The sequence below is a fragment of the Neodiprion virginianus genome, chromosome 3 (assembly GCF_021901495.1).
Source record: "Neodiprion virginianus isolate iyNeoVirg1 chromosome 3, iyNeoVirg1.1, whole genome shotgun sequence".
Classification (NCBI taxonomy): Eukaryota; Metazoa; Arthropoda; class Insecta; order Hymenoptera; family Diprionidae; genus Neodiprion; species Neodiprion virginianus.
In genome coordinates, this window is record NC_060879.1 from 1,137,543 (window position 1) to 1,157,995 (window position 20,453).

Genomic DNA, 20,453 nt, shown 5'->3' on the forward strand with positions numbered 1-20,453 from the left:
TAACACTTAGTCCTCGACGTATTTGAGCATATTTGAAAAAAAATGGGACACCTTGTACACGAGATGCAATTTCATCGCGACGGAGATTTGTATCAAGAGGAAGAAATTCCGTATTTTTTCTCTTGCGGAATTTCTGTCCGTTTTCCTCGTTTTTCCAAACTCATTCTTTATCTGCGAGTAGTTTCTTCTACCGCGTCCGAGGCGGATCACCGAGGCGAGACAGGTATTAGGCGGGTGGGCGAGGCTCGATTACGGTTACAGTTAGCCGTCGACGGAGGCTAGCCGAGAGCTAATGGACTTGTCGTGTCTCCCCGAGCATCCCGTATTGTTGTTCCACCAACTTTCCGTTCGTCCGTCCGAGGAAATTCCAGCATGCTCCTCGGGCACGCGCCCGCACCCGGAATCTAAGCCCCGTGGTTCCGGCCCCCAACGAACCACTTCCGGCCGGTCGCCCTACAGGTGGTCGTCTCTCTCTGGTGGCCTACCTGCAACCGGGTACCTGGTTCGCTGCCCTTCGCCGTTACTCGCCGGCTACTTTGCGCCTCGATCGCCGCAAGCTCGATTCGCAGCTACGCAATAAAAAGAGAAAAAAACCCAACCGGTCGAATCGAAGACGGTTTTTCTCTGTGCCTGAGAGGTGACGATTTCTTTGTGGATTTTTCATGCGAGAGAAATTGGAAGGACACTGGATTAGTTTTTACCGATCGACGCGGAATTCACTCCGAAATTGCGAGGATCCGATCTTTGAAGAATCGGTAACTCCTTCGATTGGTGAAAAATCGTTACGTCCTTCGGGACTTGATGTTATCTCGACGATTTTCATTTTTTCTTTGGGTTTTACTTTCGTGATATTTTGCCAAACATTTCCCCGCCGATTTCAACGAATAGATATACCGGATACGCGATAGAATCGGTGATTGCTGCGAAGCGTATCCACGATCTCTACGAAATTTCATTAGTAATAATCCGAAAATTGTCCAAGATCTTCCAACCCAGACTTGTTCGAAATATCGAACCGATTTCTGCCGATTTCAGCCGTCACCGTACGCAATGGAAAAAATTCCAACAGTCGATTTCTCGGTAAAATTTTTCGGTAAAAAGTTCTCGGTAAAATCGACTATATCTCGAGTTGAAAAACCTTGTGAAAAATGGCGGGTACCCGCGTTGTCGTTTAAAAAACCCGATGGACTACGAGTGATAGGGAAAGAGTCGAGTCAAAAAGAGAGGAAAAAAATGAGGTAAAGCATGCGGCATGTATTTGAAAAAACGGCGTAAATACCCAGAGGTATCCTTGAGCGCGCGTGCTGCACTTTGAGGCACGTACTTAGTGTCCGCGTACGTGCCTCGCGATGAGTGCGAGGAGGCCATTTCGAGTGCGTCGGTGCACGCGCGGCCTCGAGAAGTCTATCTTCGCAAATATGTGTCGTATTCAGGATACGCAACATGTCGCAGAACCGAAGCACTTTGCTCTTGCAGCTCGCACGGGACTCGTACGTGTGCATCGTTCGGGCTGAACGCGAACGATTTGCGATCGCGTGAAACCGATTTCTCTTTCGTTCTTCTCCCCGATCGTTGCGATTTTCCGCGAATTGCGAATTCTTTTAATAATTTTTTTATCTTTTTTTTTTTTTTTTTTTTTTTGAATTCGTTTTTCGAATAAAGTATAAAAAGTTAATTTTGCTTACGTGCTTCCAAAACGGATGTCACGATTTAATATCGGTACGATTAGCCGTTCGTTGAATCGTTCGTATCGATTTATCGTTGTGATTTAAAATCGACTGCAACGATGTCAAAGTTTACATCTATAAGCTAAATTCTCCCATAAACGTATCTCGAACAATTTACACTTGGGTATATTATAATGCTTGTACAATTATACAATCGATACGGGGACAAAAATTCTGATAAAATTTTCGAGCATTATAACGAAGGAAAATAGACGCAACGCGGAAAATCGTTATTACGGGATATAAAACTAACAAGTTCCAATCGGTTATCGAATGATTCGTCTGAGAATTATTGTGGGAAATTATTTTTTGTTAAATCGATGATTCTACGAAGACACGGCTCGTCAGCGCAAGTCAGAGACTGCAGCAGATAGCCGGGATCAATTAGCTTAATGCGTTTCTTCGAAAAACAGTAACTATATATTAATATTTATTATAAATCGTTACTTGGTTCTTGCAACCGCGACAGAAACGAGAGATATTTTTTACTGCTCGTTGCCGAACGTTGTGATATAACGCTTGTTCTACAAAAAAAAAAAAAAAAAAATTCTCAAATACAAGGCTGAAGCTTGCAACGTTAACGTAAAGAAACGTTGGGGGGAATTCGCTGTTTTGCAAGTTCAGAGTGACTTTGAAGCAGTCAAGTTTTGAAAATATGAATATTAGGGTCGTTCATTTTTTAACTTTTTTCTTTCAAAGTGCTACTGAAAAAAAATTGTCGTGAAACCTTGAGGAAGTGGGAAAATATTTCTAGGTTGTTGCCGATTATTGAAATATTTGTTGTTTACTTCAATATTTGTCATAAATTCTACGAGTAGATCCCTCAAAAAAAAAAAAAAATGTTAAAACGCAAGCCAGCCTAAATGAATACGTTTTGTGGTGTTACAATTTACCGCACTTCAGAAATCCCCCTCAACACGAAACAGCGATTTTTAGGAAAACGTGAATCGTTACGACAACGTTGCTAACTTCACCTCCGTGCAAAAAATTGCGCATCTAAGAGGAATGGGGATAAAAACGGGCGGGATCGTTCGTTCGAGAACCGATGTCGATCCGATATTTGCAGGGCGGTTTGTACGCAACGCCCGTAACAAAAGGCCCAACCGTCGTCGTGCGGGCAATTATTGCAACGTCAGCTCTTCGATAGTTGACGAGATCTCGCGTTTCTTCTCGGAAGCGGCGTGATCCGAGCACACACCAGGCGGTGGATCGCGTTCACGCACCGAGCGATCATGAATGGCACGGCGTCGAGACCAACACCGCGTGCATTAACGCCCGCGTTAATTATCGCCACGGTATAACGCAGATGCCATTCCGCACCGGTCCAAAGACCGCGAAGCCGACCTATGGATGCATGACTCACTTTAGCCCGGTTTCGAGTTACCGATATTAAGAGCGCGCCGCGATTTCCACCTCGTTTTTCATTCCTCTCTTCGTCGGTTAAATTTATATTTTGTAGGAACGAGCCTGTTTGACTGATTGACGATTTCAGGTTTTCTCGCCGATCGTGGTCGAGTTGTAGGTTAGGTTAAGAGTTTATGTTTGGCCAGGATTTTTCAAAAATCGATTGTTTTTTGCTGTCCGAATTTTATTTTCGTAATATACGTATACTCAAATACGTCCGCAAAAAATTTCATGTCGATCCGACAAATATTCTTGAAGTTACGCGCAGGTTTGCAAAAACGCCCCGGAGCGTTTGAAAAGCACTTTCAAACTTTGAACGCGCTTTTCTCAAAACTATGCTCTCAAAGTCGGTGAGCAAGATTTCTCGAAAACGGCTGAACCGATCAGTATCAAATTTTTACACAAGCTTTACGAATACAGTTTTCAGTCCTTGATCGAAGGTTTTTTCTCGTCGATAAATATTTTCTATTTTATAATTAAGGCGTAACTTTTGATGAAGAATCGATTCTTTTTTTATAGTCGCCGTTTTATTAGAAATTAATATTTTGCTTTTCCGTCGCTTAAAGACCAGATAATAACTTATATTAATTAAATATTTTTTATTTTTTCATTTCAGACGATCCAGTTCAGAAATATCTTGCTCACCGCGAGACGCCTTTTTTTACAGACGCTCCCGGAGATCGGCTATAGCAGCTTTAAAGATCATTATTATTACAACTGAAAAGTATCAGAACGAAGTTCAATGCTAACCCAATATGTATACAATTTTTTTACATCAATAAATTGAAATCCCTTCTCATGAAACAATTGTTCAGACATAGCTTTTTCCGGCATCCTGACTAGGTATAACCCCGTAAACTATCGCAACCCAATCCTGAAACTCGGGAAATTTACCGCTTTGCAACCCGATGACTTGATTTCCGCGAGATTCAAAGTCGATTTTTCAACCGATTACAAGTTTTCAGGTTTCACATCCTTCGTAGTAAGTAAACTGAAAACTCTGTCTAAAAAGAGTATTCGTTTATGCTTCTTTTGTTGGCTTGCTCCGATTATAATTAAAGATAAAGAGTTTAAGAACGAGAGTTGTATAATTAACTGAATAACTAATAAGTAAAAAAAGCGTACATTTTACATACCGCCGATAACGTTTCGTTTCTTGTGGCTTGATGTAAAGCTGCTGAGTTTTAGGTTTGGGTTATAACTCACATAATATGCGTATGGGTACGATCTAGTATTATAACCAAGTGTAGAAAAGGAAAAAAAAAGGAAAAAAAATGGAACGGATGTTGGTAATTAAAATGTGAAAACGCGATAAATAACAAGCTTATACTTCAGGTATACGCGAGAATGACGTAAAGCGAAAACGGTGTCGCGGTGAGTTGGGGATTTCGAACTAAAATTAAATCGCGATACGGGAAATATTATTATTCCGTGTAAAAAAAGTGAAATATAACAAGATTAAAAAATACTTATACCGTAATTAACTCGTCACGATTAATTAAAAATTGTATAATTGAGTGCTACATTATCCTGGTATCTCTCTTTTTTCTTTTTTTTTTGTTTGTTTGTTTGTTCAAGCTTCGAAGAGGAACAAATTTTGCATTTTATAACAGAAGAAAGAAAAAAGAAACCGTGTACGACGAGAAGAGAGAATGAAAATGAAAATAAGAGACTTCTTCGCGTCTCGCAACGAGACAACGATATTGCGACGTCTTACAATTAGCTGCAGTTTTGTGTCGTAAGAGGTTACTGACACTGACGAGGGGGGGGATTTTTGTTGCAGCTGATGATGACGATCTGATGAAAAGCGCGAAATTCGCGAAATGCAATACGCGTCGCCGTCGCATTCTAGACGGACGACGAACGTCGTTTGTGTAAAAACGCCGAGAGCTTTGCGAGATCCTGCGAATCTCGCGAGTTTGCAGATTCCGTTCGAGATGCGAGTTACGGGAAAAGAAAATTGGGAAAAATTACTGACGTAAATCGAATCACGTCGCCGCCTCCAAATTTATTCTCTCTTTCGTGTAACTCAAACCTACGCGATTCGCGACACGGAAATCCGTAGAAATCTATGGAGGGATAGTATAAAACGATGGTCCCCCTTTTCATTTCTTTTTCTCGTTATTTGTTCGCAGCGTTCTAAAACAAAATATCCAACCGCCATGCGCAAAACCGGCTTCCCTTCCCTTCCTTCGATCGCGTTTGGCAGGCAGCCGATTGGCCTCAAAGTGATACTATTGTTATTTGTTTGTTAGTAGATAAAGCAACGGAATACGGTACAAGGTGGTTACACGTACGAATTGGCATGCGTGTATAAATATGTTACGTATAGTTGTGGCCCAATTTACAGGCTATGAAATTGTTGTGAACGCTGTAAAATCAGCTCTCCTTCGTTTTTCGTCGTGCATTTCTCTCTCTCTTTTTTTTTTTTATTAATCGTTTACACGATAACTCGCAATTAGTTTACAATCTCGGTTTCTTGCATATGCGTTACGGTTGTTATTCCATAAATTATTAGTTGAAAAACAACATATAAATTACGTGGAAAGGGAAGAAAATTGTTGTTTTACGATTGTCCGGTTCAGGGACCTTTCTTCGTTACTATCGCCGGCGGAGCGATTTATACAAGCTAATGTGAAAATTAATTGGCAAAGAACGTGAATGTTGCGAATTCGAAACGGAACGAGAATAAAAAACGACGCTTTTAAGATATCAAATCTGTACTTTATCGAAGATTTTTTCACCATGCAAATCAATCTCTCATAGATCCATGAGCGTTGAATCTCATTAATCCATCCGTGCATTATACCGTAATTGATTTGAACTCACGCTGAAAAGCGACGCGACGTTGATCTTCGAGTACAGTACAGAAAAAATATTACGGATAAATGGAATAATATTTACTGCCATCCGTGGAATGATCGAATCGATATCAGTAGGAGAGTATAAAAATTGATAAGCTGCCATGAAGTCGGGCTGGTAAGTCACAGGGCTTGTGGTGACCAAGTGGGGGGAAGAAAAGGAGAAGAAAAAAATTATACACCTCTTCAAGCTCAACGTATTTCTCCCTTTTCCGCTCGATTATTTGCTCACTCGTTACGTATGGTTTACATTTTGTCATTATATGTGTGTCTGTACGTATACACACACTCGCTTCAGGTCTCAAATCTTGGACAAAGATATCGTCCGCATATACGGAAGATATAGAGGCATAAACGCGGCTAAGAAATGGAATAAAAAAATGTTAAAAAAACGAAAGCAACGGAAACAGGGGAACCCGCGGAGGGAGTACGACATTTTTTGAATTATTTGTCCCTCTCGTTTTACTCGCATTTCTTCCTTCGTCAAATAAATATCTCTCGGCAAGCACGCAGTGTCGCGTCTATTTCACATCGTGTATGCACAGATTATGTCATATATATGCACGAGGGGGCGAGGCGGGATTTTCAAAATGTTAATATTTGACCACCGTCGCCACCGATGAATAAGGAGATAGAAGAGAAATCGTCGCCGTTTGTCCGCTCGCAAGGACCGTGTATAGAGCCGCCGGAAGAATCGAAGCTACGGCGAGTTGCGGGAAGGTCCGAATTTCTCAATATTTTTACGTTTCGCACCATTTTCTCGCGCGAATCATTTTTAATTTTCACGTTGATTGCAGGAGATCGAAAAAAAAAATAAGGTACGAATTGAAATTGTCAAACTCGAAACGTGTTTGCAGACTTTTTCGCTGATACTTAAAACAAATAAATAGAGAGCTTTTGACAAATATTACATATACTTATACGTATATGTGAGTAATTGATATAAGAGAGATGTTTGATTAAGCGTGCAGTGTACGTATTATGGTAAACAGCATTGTTTTTGCGTATTAAGTGCCTCAAATAGAATAACCAAGCTGCATGATATGCGAGACAGTAAGTTAAACTATTACCCCAATCATTGTAGAGTAATTAGAATAGTAGAATTTAACAAAACGAAGATGTGTTTGTATTTAAAAAAAAAACACTCACTGCATGCTGATTATCTTCTTTCCCCAAAAGTCAGTCGTCAATTCTTCAAGATCTTCTCTTCTGACAGTCACTTATCTGAATTTTGTCGATTATACGTGCTCGATATTTAATTACAAGAATACAGTTTATCTGTTTTTTTGTTTGTTTCCTTTTTTTACAATGCAATCCCGACTCGCGTGCAGTTACGAAGTTGGAGCGAAAAAAAAAAAGAAAGAAACAAACAAAAAGAGTGCGAGAGAGAGAGAGAGAGAGGTTAAAAGAAATTATATAGATTAGGAGAAATTCAGAGACAGATGGAATGGAGAGGAGGGGAAAGAAATGATTAAGAAGAGTGGGAGAAAGTTTGATTCGGCGATGAAAAAAAGAGATGGGTTTGTAAAACGGAGTGGTAATAAATGAAGAGAGAGAGAGAGATAGAGAGAAAGAGAAAAACGGGGATAAAAAATCGATCCGCGAAAGTGACAAAAGTCTCGACTCGAGCCCGTATCTGTCACCGGGCAAACAAGAACTAAGAAGACACGCGCTCAACTCCAGCACGGCTTGGCCCCGAGGCCCTCGAAGGTGGACGACGTCTCGCTCCCCTCCAAAATACCCGGCAGCCCCCACCAAAGTCGGAGAACCCGCGGCATTCGGCCGACGACGTCATACGACACCCTCGGCTCACGACGAAGCTCCGAGCGATCGGTTCGAGCCTCGATCACGTCGAAAGCTGCGCGAAAATAATTGGCGAGATGAAACCGAAGGGTTGGACGAGTCGCTTTGAACCTCGACGGTTTAATCTTGCGGAAAAGCGTGCGTTTCGGGGAAAAAAATTAAAGTATTGCACGTCGTTTATCATGCGCTAATTCGAATATCAATCTCGTTGCGTTTCTATTTCGACGATTCATACGGACGTTGAAAACTTTCGAGATGAAAGCTCCTTACAAGCTTTTCGCACCAGCGAATCTCATCGTGAATAAAATAACAGGCAGTCCGCGGAATTTACTCGGGCATTCGTTAATCGTTGATCGTCGACAGGCGATAGATAATACATTGTTTGTCAATTTTGACAAGCAATAAAATTGACCTCCGATCGTCGGGAAACTGGTAAAAATCCGATGCCGGAACGCGTGTGCCGAAAACGATATTCCGCATCGCGGGTTGGGTCGATGTTTTCTCTCCTCGGTGATATTTTGCAACGATTCGAACGCGAGAACGACAACAAGTGATGAAAATGAAAACGAGAAGGAGAAAAGATAACATCGAGACTCGCACGTACGTTCAAATTCACTGTCACCACCGACGCAGACCCGCAGTTTCGCCAAACTGAGAAGCAAGCAAAATTCTGCAACCAAAACGAGGCGCGCGTGTGCGAGACTGATCGTGTTTGAGATACAGGCATGCAATTACCGCGCGTAACGTGTAAGCATATAACGAATATATCCCCGAGCGATCGATCGCGGTCGTTAAAATAATAAATTACGTAGACTCGGGAGGATTTCGGGTCGACGATCGATCGCCGGATCGAAACATTTATGTAACAGACGAGGTTGTGTAAAGCGTTTTACGAAAAAATACAGACTAGTCCACTTTGAACAAGCCTTAACCGATATTATAGATCACGAATCGATCACCGATTATTGTCGAATTCATTTTATCCGCTTGGCTCTCCTCGTCGCGCTTTTCGTTCGGCCCGATTTTTCGTTCTACTGTAAAACTCTGCGCAGGTGTCGCGGTTTGTTTGCAAAATACTACCTGAAATGTTGTTCAATTCGAGCACCGACACGTGCACAGCGTCGATCCGTGATAGTTCGGTGAACCGTGGAAACGCAACGATTTCGAAATCGCGCAAACGATCGTCGGCGATGCTGCTCACTGGGCAAAACATAACAGCGATTATTGTTTGCTTGTTTTTTTTTTTTTTTTTTTGTTTTTTAATATCGTTATGCGTGCACACAATTTTGCCATCTGTTTCTAAGAATCCACGCGCGTCGTTGTTTGCCACTTCTTTCTTTCTTCCTTTCATTTCCATTATTTCCTTCTTTGTCTCTGAGCATCGGACGAAATCGGATGAGGATCGATCGAGGATCGAGATCGAATTTCGAACCGTTTAGTACGAAGATTGAAATATTTCATCGCGTACGCTGCAGAGAAGATGCGTTATCGGTCTGTACGATCTGCACTGCAGCGCAGTTCTTCTGCATCAGTGATTCACCCGACGACAATTTGTTATGTTATATACACATATATATATATATATGTACCACGTGAATGTGTGCGGCATGTATGTGTTTTATGTGCATATATATATATATATATGTGTGTGTGTGTATATACATTGCCGCCGGAAACGATCCGCCATTACTTTCCTGACACGTGATGACTCTCGATTAACATTATACTGATTCCACTCGCTGATACATTGCTCGCTTTCATGGAAACTTACCAAAGATCTAAATGTTGCAAGAAAAATGAGTATTTTTCCAACCGATTTTTTCATAAAACCTGGTATCGGATCTACTTTCAAGCGCAAACGAGCTTTATTTTCAATCACTGTTTATTCATCTTATAATTACGAATTGATAAGAGGAGAAAGATCACGCTGGAGCGTAAAACGTAAAAATGTGTCTAAATAATGGTTTGAATCTTGTTACAAATGTTGCTTTAAAAAAAAAAAAAAGAAACAAATACCTAATGATAAAGAAAAGTAAATACCTACAATGAGCTTTCGTAAAATCTGGGATCCGATCTACTTTCAAGCGTTGAACAGCTTCAATTTCCATCACTGTACATTAATTTTATAATTACGAAAGATGATCCTATCGCGAGAAAAGTAAAAATTCGTTTAAAAAATCGTCTAAGTCGTGGTGTGAATTTTGCCAAGAACCTAGAGGTATAGACGACGCCCGGGTTTTGTACCAGCGATTTTCTTAAGGCCGCGGTGTTAGCATAGGTCCTCAGCTCGTTGTTACTGCGATGGATTTTTGGGGAGTTGGAAGACGTGGCCAGGCAAAGATTACGCATATACAGAGCCGGCCTGCCCTCTGGCCTTTTGCCGGTCCCCAAACGCTGGGGAGGATCAAGCCGTGTGTATATACACTTCGGAACCTAAGCTAACGAGCAAATATTTTTCGCGTTTAAGTCCCGCTGCAGTCCGAGGTCCCAACGGGCCTGAAAGAATACATGTCTCTTTTCGCATCTTGGGCCTGAAGAACTTCGTCACCCGAATCGGAGAGTTTTTTTTGAAAACTTTGCAGCCTTTTTTTCTCTACATCATCTAGATATGTTTCAAATTCTTTTTCTCTCTGCAGCAATTTTATTACGGAACTGCGGAGTTTCTTTACCCAAATACGAAGAAGAGAACGATGAGAAGAAATTTTCACTCGTGTATTGTTCGCTAATTCACTAAACTTTTGTGGGTCTTTGGAAAAGAAGAAAAATCTAGATTGCGATTGCGTATAAATGGAATATCTTTCTGTAATTAAACTTGAATGTGGTGGAAATTTAAATACTGTTACGAAGTGAAAAACAAAAAATAAAAAAAAACAAAACAAACCGGGTACAACCGCATGAACCGACCGAGCGATGATTCGAAATAGAACTGAACGTAAATCCTGATGTCACAGAGGGTGAAAACCCGTGAGGTGAGCGATAAATGACGAGATAAGCTCGCTGGAATCAAATCATCTTTCCAAACCACAATCAGCCTCATAACCACACAGAACGAAGAGATAAGGTGACGTTCTCGACGTATAAATGTTAGATCAAGCCAAGTTTGAGGTTGTATTACCTCTAATCGAATCGATAAGAAATTAGAGTGAAAATTCATTATTGTACGGGAAAAGAGAATTTCGATTTCAGATCATTTAGCAGAGGTGATGCTTGAATTTGAAAAACTATCAATTAACTACATTTAGGGACAAAAACAATTATTGTTCAAATTTCATGGACATCTTAGAAAGCCCGTTGGCGAGTAAATCAAATCCGAATTTACGGTTGTAATGAAAGAAAATTCTACTCTTCTAACGATTCCTCTTATTTTCACTACTTGATTGAAAAAGTTTTAGAAATTTTGTCGGACACTTTTACAGTGGGTTTAAAATCCCACTGTCTACACCCGATCTAGTTTATTGTAGCAATTTCGACGTCTTTTTTCGATTATCGATTATATAATAATAATCAATCATATTTGACCGTAACTAGTTGACATTAATTCCCACTTTTTATTAACCGGTGAATACTTGCTCGATAAAATTAGATTGAAGTTTTTCATTCTAGTTGACAAACAGGTTTGACGACTGAATAATTAAAAAACGTAAAACACTGGGTGAGAAGAAACTAAAACAAAAAAATTCCACGAGTCAGATCGGTGATACGTCAAAGCCACTGTAAGGATATCCAATACCTATAAAAATTCGTTTTTCAACTAAAGCGAGACTATTAGAACACTGTTTCTATCAACCTAATCGGGAATAACTTTTCCCCGGGAATGAGACGAGAAGTTTTTCGAATTTGGTTACTTGCCGAACGCGCATATTCCAAGCATTCGATCACCAATCTCAGAGGCTAAGAACCAACCGACCCGCCAAATTGGTGTTCGTTACGGCACGACATCATTGTTCACGGAATCCAACCGGGCACTTTTTCCTTTCACAAACCGAATGCCGCAAAAGGACACTAAATACCGTCGATAAAACTAACCTGGACAGAGGTCCTCCGGGTGAGTGAGGAGTCGGTGGTCCCTGATCGTGGTCCTGATGGTGATGCGGCGTCGAGTTTGGATGGTGGGCGTACATGTTCTCGATGTATAGCTGATCGGCGACGCGGTCCGAGTCCTGGAGTCCGTGGGCCTGGGTCGACGGTGGTTGCATCGCGGTCAGATGGGTGAAGGACTGCAGCCGGGCCTGGTCCTGGGAGGGCGAGTAATCCCCCCCGTCCTGGGAGGGGTGCCGGTGAGGAGAGAGGCCTGGGTCTTCCCGAGGGCTGCGGCTGGACCCGGGGGAGCTGCCGGTCCGGACCGGCGGCGAGGCGCCGGCGCGTATCTGGTGGAGGTAGGCCTCCTCGGGGAGGACGCCGTCGAGGTGGTTGTGGCCCCCGCCACCCGGGAGGTGGGTGAACATCAGGGCCCCGATGCCGGCCTCGCGAGCCCCGACCTGACGCATCGCCGCGGCTATACCGCTGACCCGGTGCTCCTCCTCCTCCTCGGCCTCCTGGTGCTGCTGCTGTTGCTGGTGGTGGTGGTGGTGATGGTGGTGGTGGTGATGCGGGTGTCGGTGATCGCCGAGGTGCGACTGCTGCTGCTGGTGCTGGTGCTGTTGGTGGTGCTGCTGGTGCTGGTGATGGTGCTGCTCCGTCGGCGAGAGAGCCTCCGTCGCGTACCGATGCATCGTCGAGTGCGGCATGTGACTGTGACCATGCTGGCCCTCCGAGTCCACCGAGACCTCCTCGCCCGCTAGGCTATCCCCACCACCCTCCCCCGTCGACGGGGCCGCTTCTCCCCCCCCGAGAACCACGAAACGCTCATCGCTCCCTCGCTCCGACGGATGGGGATGCACCCGGTTATCCTCGTCGTACTCCGGCGATCCCTCCTCGCCGAGGTAACCCCTTCAACATTTACAAAGGTCATAAAATCCCGGCAATTACATGGAACAAGGCTCGAGAGTCATGGGAGTAGGTGTTTTGGTACGATTGTAACCGCGACGAGACTCGTATGTTGCGGGCATTTTCATGCTTAAACAATGCCGGGGGTAGCCGTTCTTGACAATCCGATCTTACGGACTCCGTATCGTGGATACGACGGAACGGGAATAGTCGGAATAATGGAACCGAGTAGGCACAGAAGTAACTCGAAATTACTCCAACGTCACGGAGTAAGCAATTCACAAAGTGCAGGGGTTAAGAATTTTGTGCTGCAATACGACGACTGACCCGAGGCTACGTCAAGTTTGCGCGATATCTCCAACCTTCATCATCGAGGCCATTAGTCACCTTATAACACTTGAATTTCACCACCAAATTGTCAGCGCATCGTTCGTCTTCCAGCGCTCTCAAAGTTCTTTCAAGCCACTTGAGAGTTTCACCATTTTCAGGCACCGAACGGAGTTATTTAAACCCCGGTCGATCCAAACCCTGAGCTCTTACTTTTACTTCGAATTTTCAGCTGGAATCCGTACCGCGCTATCCGCGTTGAAGAAAAACGTGCGGCCAACTAGACCGAATTGATTCTTTCAATGAGGACGTGATCGAGTCGATGATTGACACTTGGAACGCAGATTGGTATTACCACATTGCCTGCAGGTGAAGCGGCTTGACTGTGAGTATTTTTCAAAAATTAGCCCGATGAAAGTGACGGTGAAAAACGGTTTAAAAAAAAGAACAGTCAAGAAGTCACCAAGGCAATGTCGCTGATCGTTTCAGCGCCTAATAATAATTACTCAATACGTATATCTGGCTACTTCTTATTGCCACCCTCAAGTGGGCACTCCAATGAAATGCGTGTCTGCACTCGAGAAACGGTGATATAAACGTGACACGAGCTAGATATTCCGTCCGAAGATTTGGTGAATGTTCCCGAGGAATAACGGATCCGGGAGTGAGGTATGAAACAGGAACGAAGAGGATGACGTGCCTTCGGCCGACCGTCCGAAAGGTATTACGGGAAAACTACGAGGGGTAAGATTCGGTCCGTGATCCCACGGGCAACGGATCGGATTAAACGGCACTCACCCGAGCTGGTGGAGGGTGTAGCTCGTCCCGTGCTCCTCGTCCTGATCAACGACTCTCCCTGGGAGACCAGCTGCGGCACCGCCGGCGCCATTTTCGAGTCGTCGGTGTCCCGCCTCCAGCACGCCCACGCCGTCCCCACCGTCGTTCGCCGACGGGAAACGCAGCTGGTGCCGACGCCGAGGAGCCGCTGCAGCCGCCGTCGACGACGAGGACGACGAGGAGTCCGGCTCTCCGTTGACGAGTTCCATAGGATGATCGGAGGAATCGGCTCCGGAGAATTCCGTCGGAACGATGACCTGGTTATACTCCATCATGGCTGAAATCAAACGAACCGGGTCGAAATTTAGCGCCTAAAGTTAAAGACAGGAGAGTGGGTTCTATTTCAATGCAATGTCAGACTTGGACGCTAAAAATTACCGAAACTTCCCAATTTACCGAGCTTAGACTGGAAGTAGGGTATCTTGGGAACCTACTTTAACCCTCCAGAGGTTGGGTTAAACCTGATTGCTCGAAACCCTCATTCGACGCTCAAAATCCTACCTCGCTGATAAAGGTCCGCCGATTCTGATTGAATATGATTGAAATACAAGAAATACAATTAAAACGTACGAAATCAAATTAAAATCCCAATAAACAGGAATTAGTTTACACATGCGTCCAATCGTATTTTCTCTATATTGAATCGGTTGAAAGGGTTTTTATATTCGTTTTAGGAGTTGGAAGGTCAATGCAGGATTTCCAGGTTCAATTTCCTTCAAAGTAGGTTCATACGAAGCTTGGTAGGGCAAAATGCAGGCGCCAAATTTCGACGTGCCCGGTTTTTGGCCATCGCTACCCAGCGATTAGCGCGCGCAGTCGAAGGTGACGGGCGGACACTGATAACCGAAACGCAGCGACGCTTGATTTTTTTTTCATCGCTTCAATTTCGCTTCATTTCATTGTAACCGGCGGGGCTCAATGTACGTTCGTAAGTATACGTCTACATGGATGTACGTACAAGGTCTAAGTTCACCACGAACAGTGACTCTAGTACTGATATAAACTTTTCGACGACCTTCATGCGCCTCATGTCGTGTACCAATCCCAAATACTCTTATCGCGGACGGTTATAACGACCGACCCAACGAAAATCGTAGATTCATAAAGGAATCCTACCATCCCACCATTACGAATCGCGTCGTAAAGGACTTGGCCAAGAGTCCAGCTGCACTCGCCGAGATCACGTATTGTTAATGCGGTCGGATGCTTTTGAAAAAACTATCCAAGGATGTATGCAGATTCCACCATCATCTGATATCTACGATATTCGCTAAGAAGTATACAAATCGCATTTCAGAAATCACCGACGCTATAGGTCGCGTAATTCAATGACCGCAGTCTCTGTAAATCCTCGGGAAAGAAGCTTTTCGCCAAAACGAGTGCCGCGAACTTGAGTGAAGTTACTTTGCGCGTAAACTTTGGGATGAGAACCCGGTCTTCCTTCTTCCTTGAATGCCTGCAATCATCGAAATGGTCCTTTCATCCCGATCGTAGACGATTCGACCACCGGTCACGTTTCGATGACCGCGTCCCTCCAACTCCTCGGGAAAGAAGTTTGTTCCGAAAACGAGTGCCTTGAATTTCTGTGAAATTACTTCGCGCGTAAACCTTGGCATCAGAATCCTGTCGTCCTCTTTTCCCGATACCTTTCGTCCGAATCGGCAAAGTCGGGTGTGAAACGTTCCGTTATACGCGGCACTGCGTCTCGCGGTGCACGCGGTTCGCTACCCCAAAGCCCCCAAGAGCACTGTTGCTATCCAGTACGATACAAAAATAGCCTTATCTTCTTTCACCGCGTTTGTACACGGCGTGCATGTACACAATTTGGTGTCTCTGTGTGTGTGGGAGAGAGAGAGAGAGAGAGAGAGACACGCCACGTACACACTCTCAGCTCTACAGGCGAAGCGAGTCTCTGCGTGCAGGCCTTTTCGGTGTGCGTGCACTACGAGTTTTGTGCGTGAGCTGGCTTCTTCTCTCTCTCTCTCTCTCTCTCTCTCTCTCTTTGTTTCAATATTTCTTTTTCTCTCCGATGATAAAAATATTACTCTTAATTGGTATAATATTCTCCGTTCCCTTCCTCCTCCGCCCCTCGATCAGTCTGACCGCGAGCAATTTATTTATGTAGCTTTTTCACCCGTTCGTTACTTTCTTTTTGCTTTCTTTTTTCCTCGGTTAGCTCGGCTTCTAATTTTCCATCGAGTTGCTCGTTTAAATTATTCTTGAATATTTTATTCCAGAATCGTCGAACTTGTCACTAATGTTGCGTTGAAAACTATTCACGGCACGCAATGCTTCTTGCACAGTCTGTGAAGTTGTGGAAAATCCTGACGAATTGATCCCTAAGAAATTTATCTCGAGTGTTTTTATTTTCTTTTTTAATCATCCTTTGATTTTTCGCAAACTAACCAAACTATGGCAACAAAAATGCACGAGCGAATCGTCGAACAAGTGCCAAGAAGATAAAATGGATCGAAAAATAGAGTGAAATTCATTCGCGTCAAAGTACAAATAATAATTTCTTTTTTGTTATATATATACATGTGTAGTCGTCGAGACGATTTAATTAGCGTAGATGTTGATTAATCGCGGCGTTGATTTTGAGCCAGTGAAAGGGGGAATGAAAAAATAAGATGAGCAATAATAAGGAGGAGAATCGGATGCAGCAGGCAATGCAAGCACTGCGGTATCTTCGAGAATATTGTTAACATTGATCTGACATTGTTGACGTTACCTAATCAATTTGGTAAGGTCAGGTTCTCTCGCGTCTCGCGCAGCGCGATTTATCTCCGCGCATTTGATATTCCGCCAACCGTACTTGCGGAGGGGCGATATTGCATTACAACCCGTATCGTTAATTGTGCGGAGACTTGACGAAGGAGGACGAGTTAAGAAAACACATTTTGTTTTTCCCACATCGCGATGAAATTACAATTACTTGACCCGTTGCACATTTTGCGAAATGTATTTCTTGCTGACTCGAGGTTATTAATTACCCTCTTTGCACGTATAATTATACTATCGAGGCCGAAACAAACACGGCCACATTCTCCGTAACAATTTTGCACTGTAATATCATTTTTCATCAACCAGCTCCTCAGCACCGCCCACTCTGGTTATTTTGCAATAATTGCTGGTAAATTGAGATCGTGGCGTAAAATAACCGAGAAATGGAGAAAACTGTTTGCCGTTTGAAAATTGAAGATGTTTCGAAGGAAAAGGGAATGTGAGAGAGAGAGAGAGAGAGAGAGAGAGAGAGAGAGAGAGAGAGAGAGAGAGAGAGAGAGAGAGAGAGAGAGAGGGAGCGAAAGGGGAGAAGGTCGTATTAAGACGCGTCTTATCGCACGCATATAAATTTCAAGTATAGATACGCACGAGTAATAATAAAATAAGGTAGCTGATGCGGCAATTTCTCTCCGATTAGTCCGGAGATTGCAAAGACTGATCGATATCTTTGCGCAAGATTTATTAAACGCCAATATATGCGAATATTTTTTTACCGCACCTAGGCATGCGAATTGGTGAAGAAAAAAAATTTCGCTCCGTTACGAATCGCGCGTCTCAAGAGTGGGGTACAGAAATTCGAATTTACTCTGTATCGTCTGTACAAATACATACAGATGCATACACGTACGACACACACGGTCAATAACACGCATACGCGCACAATTTTTGCAACGACCCGAACAGCCGTTTGCGTCACTCGTGTCAAAGGGTATAACATACATAATATGTAATGTATCATTGCCGCGTCCGAGATGCTTGGTGAGAATATAAAATCGGCGTTGAAGAACGACAAGGAAAACACTAGAAAAATACAAAGAAGGGAGAAAAACAATCTTTAATTAGCAACGTCATACTTTCTATATGCTGCATAGCGGATAAATATTTCCACGAAAGTGTGTATAATTATTATAATAAATGTTCCGTCCATCGATTATAATATATTAACGATATTTATACACGTATGCGTGTGTATGTATACATACGTCGTTGTTCAAAGTTACGAAAGATCGACGATTTCAACACAATAACTACTCGAGGGAAACGTCTGCGCAGGTTTATGGTTAGCCTGAAAGGAGTTGAACCGCGCCTGCGTGCCATACGGACGCAAACGCATGTAATACAGTTGTAAAATATGGTGTGTGTATAGAGACGTTGAGGAACGGAAGAGGTTTTGTTCGCACGGTTCAAAGGTCCCCGCCCCACCCAACCCCCTGTCCTCGGTTCCCTGCCCCCTCGTTATCTCCCCGTTTATAACCAACAAAAACTCCCTCTGTCATCCATGACCAGCAGTAAGCTAATATAATACCGATAAACCGTGTCTACATGCATCTGATTTCAAGGAGTCTCAATGATCTCCTTTATCTCCGGCGAGTCGAGCATCGTTCGCGTTAAGATCGTCGACGCAGCTCGTAACGACTTCCCGGACTCGTAATTTCAGCCTGCTGGAATTCATCGATTGCTCTTCGAGAAAACGATCGTCGTGCAGATTTTTTCATCATCCGAGATCGGTGTAACAAAGCACACCGTATCCCGAGCGTTGAGTCTGCTCTAAAATGCGAATGTTGGGGATTCTAAACACGACCAGGCCGTGTTGTGGCTTACAAACTGCAGCTATAACCATGACTGAGGCGGTTTTGCGATCGAGCACAGTCTGTTCATTGTGTGCGCACTGCAGCGCAGTGGTGAACGTGTATCGCGGTAAACCAGTTGACACACATCGTCGCCGAGCGATGTGGATGCACAGAGTCGGTGCAGGATGGAGGCGGCCAGGTTATGCCTGTTTCCGATAAGACTCGGAGGCCAGCCAGGTGTTCGCCAGACGAGCGAGGAATCGCATCGCGCGTGGCCACCTCCGCAAGCCGGCCGTGATCCAGGTCTCTCCCTCTCCTCGTCAAATCGTCTTTTCTCTATTCTCGGTAATCAAACGGTGCACCAAAATTAACCCTCCGTTGGCCATGTGCTTTATTCTACACACCGTTGGCCAACGTATACGAATTCGTCGACAACCGTTTTTCACCCATTTAAATATTCAGCGATATAATGATGAAAAATTAATCAAGAGCGAGAAGTCGAGTCGCGCGACCGTTCGGCGGAAGGTCAGACTGGACGAATTGGTATATACGCTGGCCAACGGAGGGTTAATTAACACGGATTTCTGCGAAGCCGGTGGTGGGAAGATTGCGCGGTAAGTCAAACTCGACTATCGCGGTGTGTAATCGGCGGGGTGAGAGCGGCTACGACGATACCTGCTCCCGAATAAATCGCTGTTGGATATCGCTTGGCCGGTTTATAAACGAGACGCGTATCTCCGCGTTATACGTTACACTACGGTTACGCAGAGGCTGGCTATGATAGCTTTGGAGTAGAAATAGTGATAGCGCAATCGCGCAGTCCATTCATCCCGAGGAGCTTGAGGCGTCGAGGGAAACGACGATAGCCGCTAATCTGCGCTCGGGCCATTCGAGTGTCCCACTGGCCGTGTGCCTTTTCGCATTTCGCGGAGAGACTGTGAATGAGAACGGAACGATGAGACAGGTCGTCGGGAGGTGAGAGGACCCAAAGCCGCGAAGAAGCGCGACGGACCGCAGGGAACATCTCGCGGTGATAACCGGGATAGAGAAGCGATACAAGGACGGATAAGAGCGGCGATGCGATAGGAGCTTGGACGGCACGCGACCGCGATACGAGCTGCCACAATGTGCCGCGTTACACGCGATATCTGCGTATTACCCTGCGTGTGTACGAACCATCCTCGTGTGTACGAATAAACCAACGACTCGAGGAGTTATCGTCTCCGACGTCGAGAGGCTGCTTCTTCTTCGTCCAGCTCCGCACCTTGGTTACCGTACCGTGATGCATTTCCACATCCACGTCCGCATCCAGAGCGGGCTATCGCTGCCCGACGATCGCAGCTTCGTCATCTCGGGGATTCCGTCGACCGCAAAACGGCATCCTTTTTTTCCCGATTACTAACTCTCCGAAGCTTATTTCTAGCACTCGTCATGAGCTGCGGCTACGTCGAGTTACCGTTGAGCCGGCATCACCCGGAAGCGGTCGTCCATCGAACTTGATCGTCGATTCGTCACGCTCGCCGAGACAGCCACGGGATCGAACAACACTCGGTGTCTTTTGGTCCAGTGGTTCTGGACGAAGCTTTTCGAAAACATTGTCGAGTTTCTCTTTCTTTCCAGGCTGGAAGAATGACGACGCGTTTACGTCAGGCTAGCGAGTGTGTTGGTGCCACTGAACTCTAGCGACCCGTGACGATCTTTGTACCGTCCATCCCCCGGAAAATGTAGATGAGTGTGCGTTTAATACGTTCAACAAATATTCCACGATTGGAAATACTCGCCTTCTTATCGCCTTCTATCCACACGGAGAGACTACAGCGGCTTCTGAGCGTCGTTCTTTTGTCCACGTTCCTTCTTTCTCTCCTATTCTCATACTCGACGCAATAATAATCGTTCCGTCGTGAAATTGAGAATCAGGCAACGCCCGCGCTCAGCGCGATGTTGAATACGGTATGACGAGCTTGTAAAACAGTAAAAACCATAACACAGAACGA

The 20,453-nt window shown here is 44.4% G+C and overlaps 1 protein-coding gene across 2 annotated transcripts in view; it reads right to left on the reverse strand.

The window, feature by feature from the left end:
• LOC124299575 (box A-binding factor-like) overlaps nucleotides 1–20,453 on the reverse strand; it is a 60,344-nt gene that overhangs the window by 18,826 nt on the left and 21,065 nt on the right. For both annotated transcript variants that reach the window (XM_046752842.1, XM_046752841.1), the window contains exons 2-3: nucleotides 13,847–14,162; nucleotides 11,822–12,724 (exon numbers count right to left, since the gene is read on the reverse strand). In XM_046752842.1, the coding sequence (XP_046608798.1) occupies nucleotides 11,822–12,724; nucleotides 13,847–14,162 (1,219 nt within the window). The remainder of the gene's footprint in view (nucleotides 1–11,821; nucleotides 12,725–13,846; nucleotides 14,163–20,453) is intronic.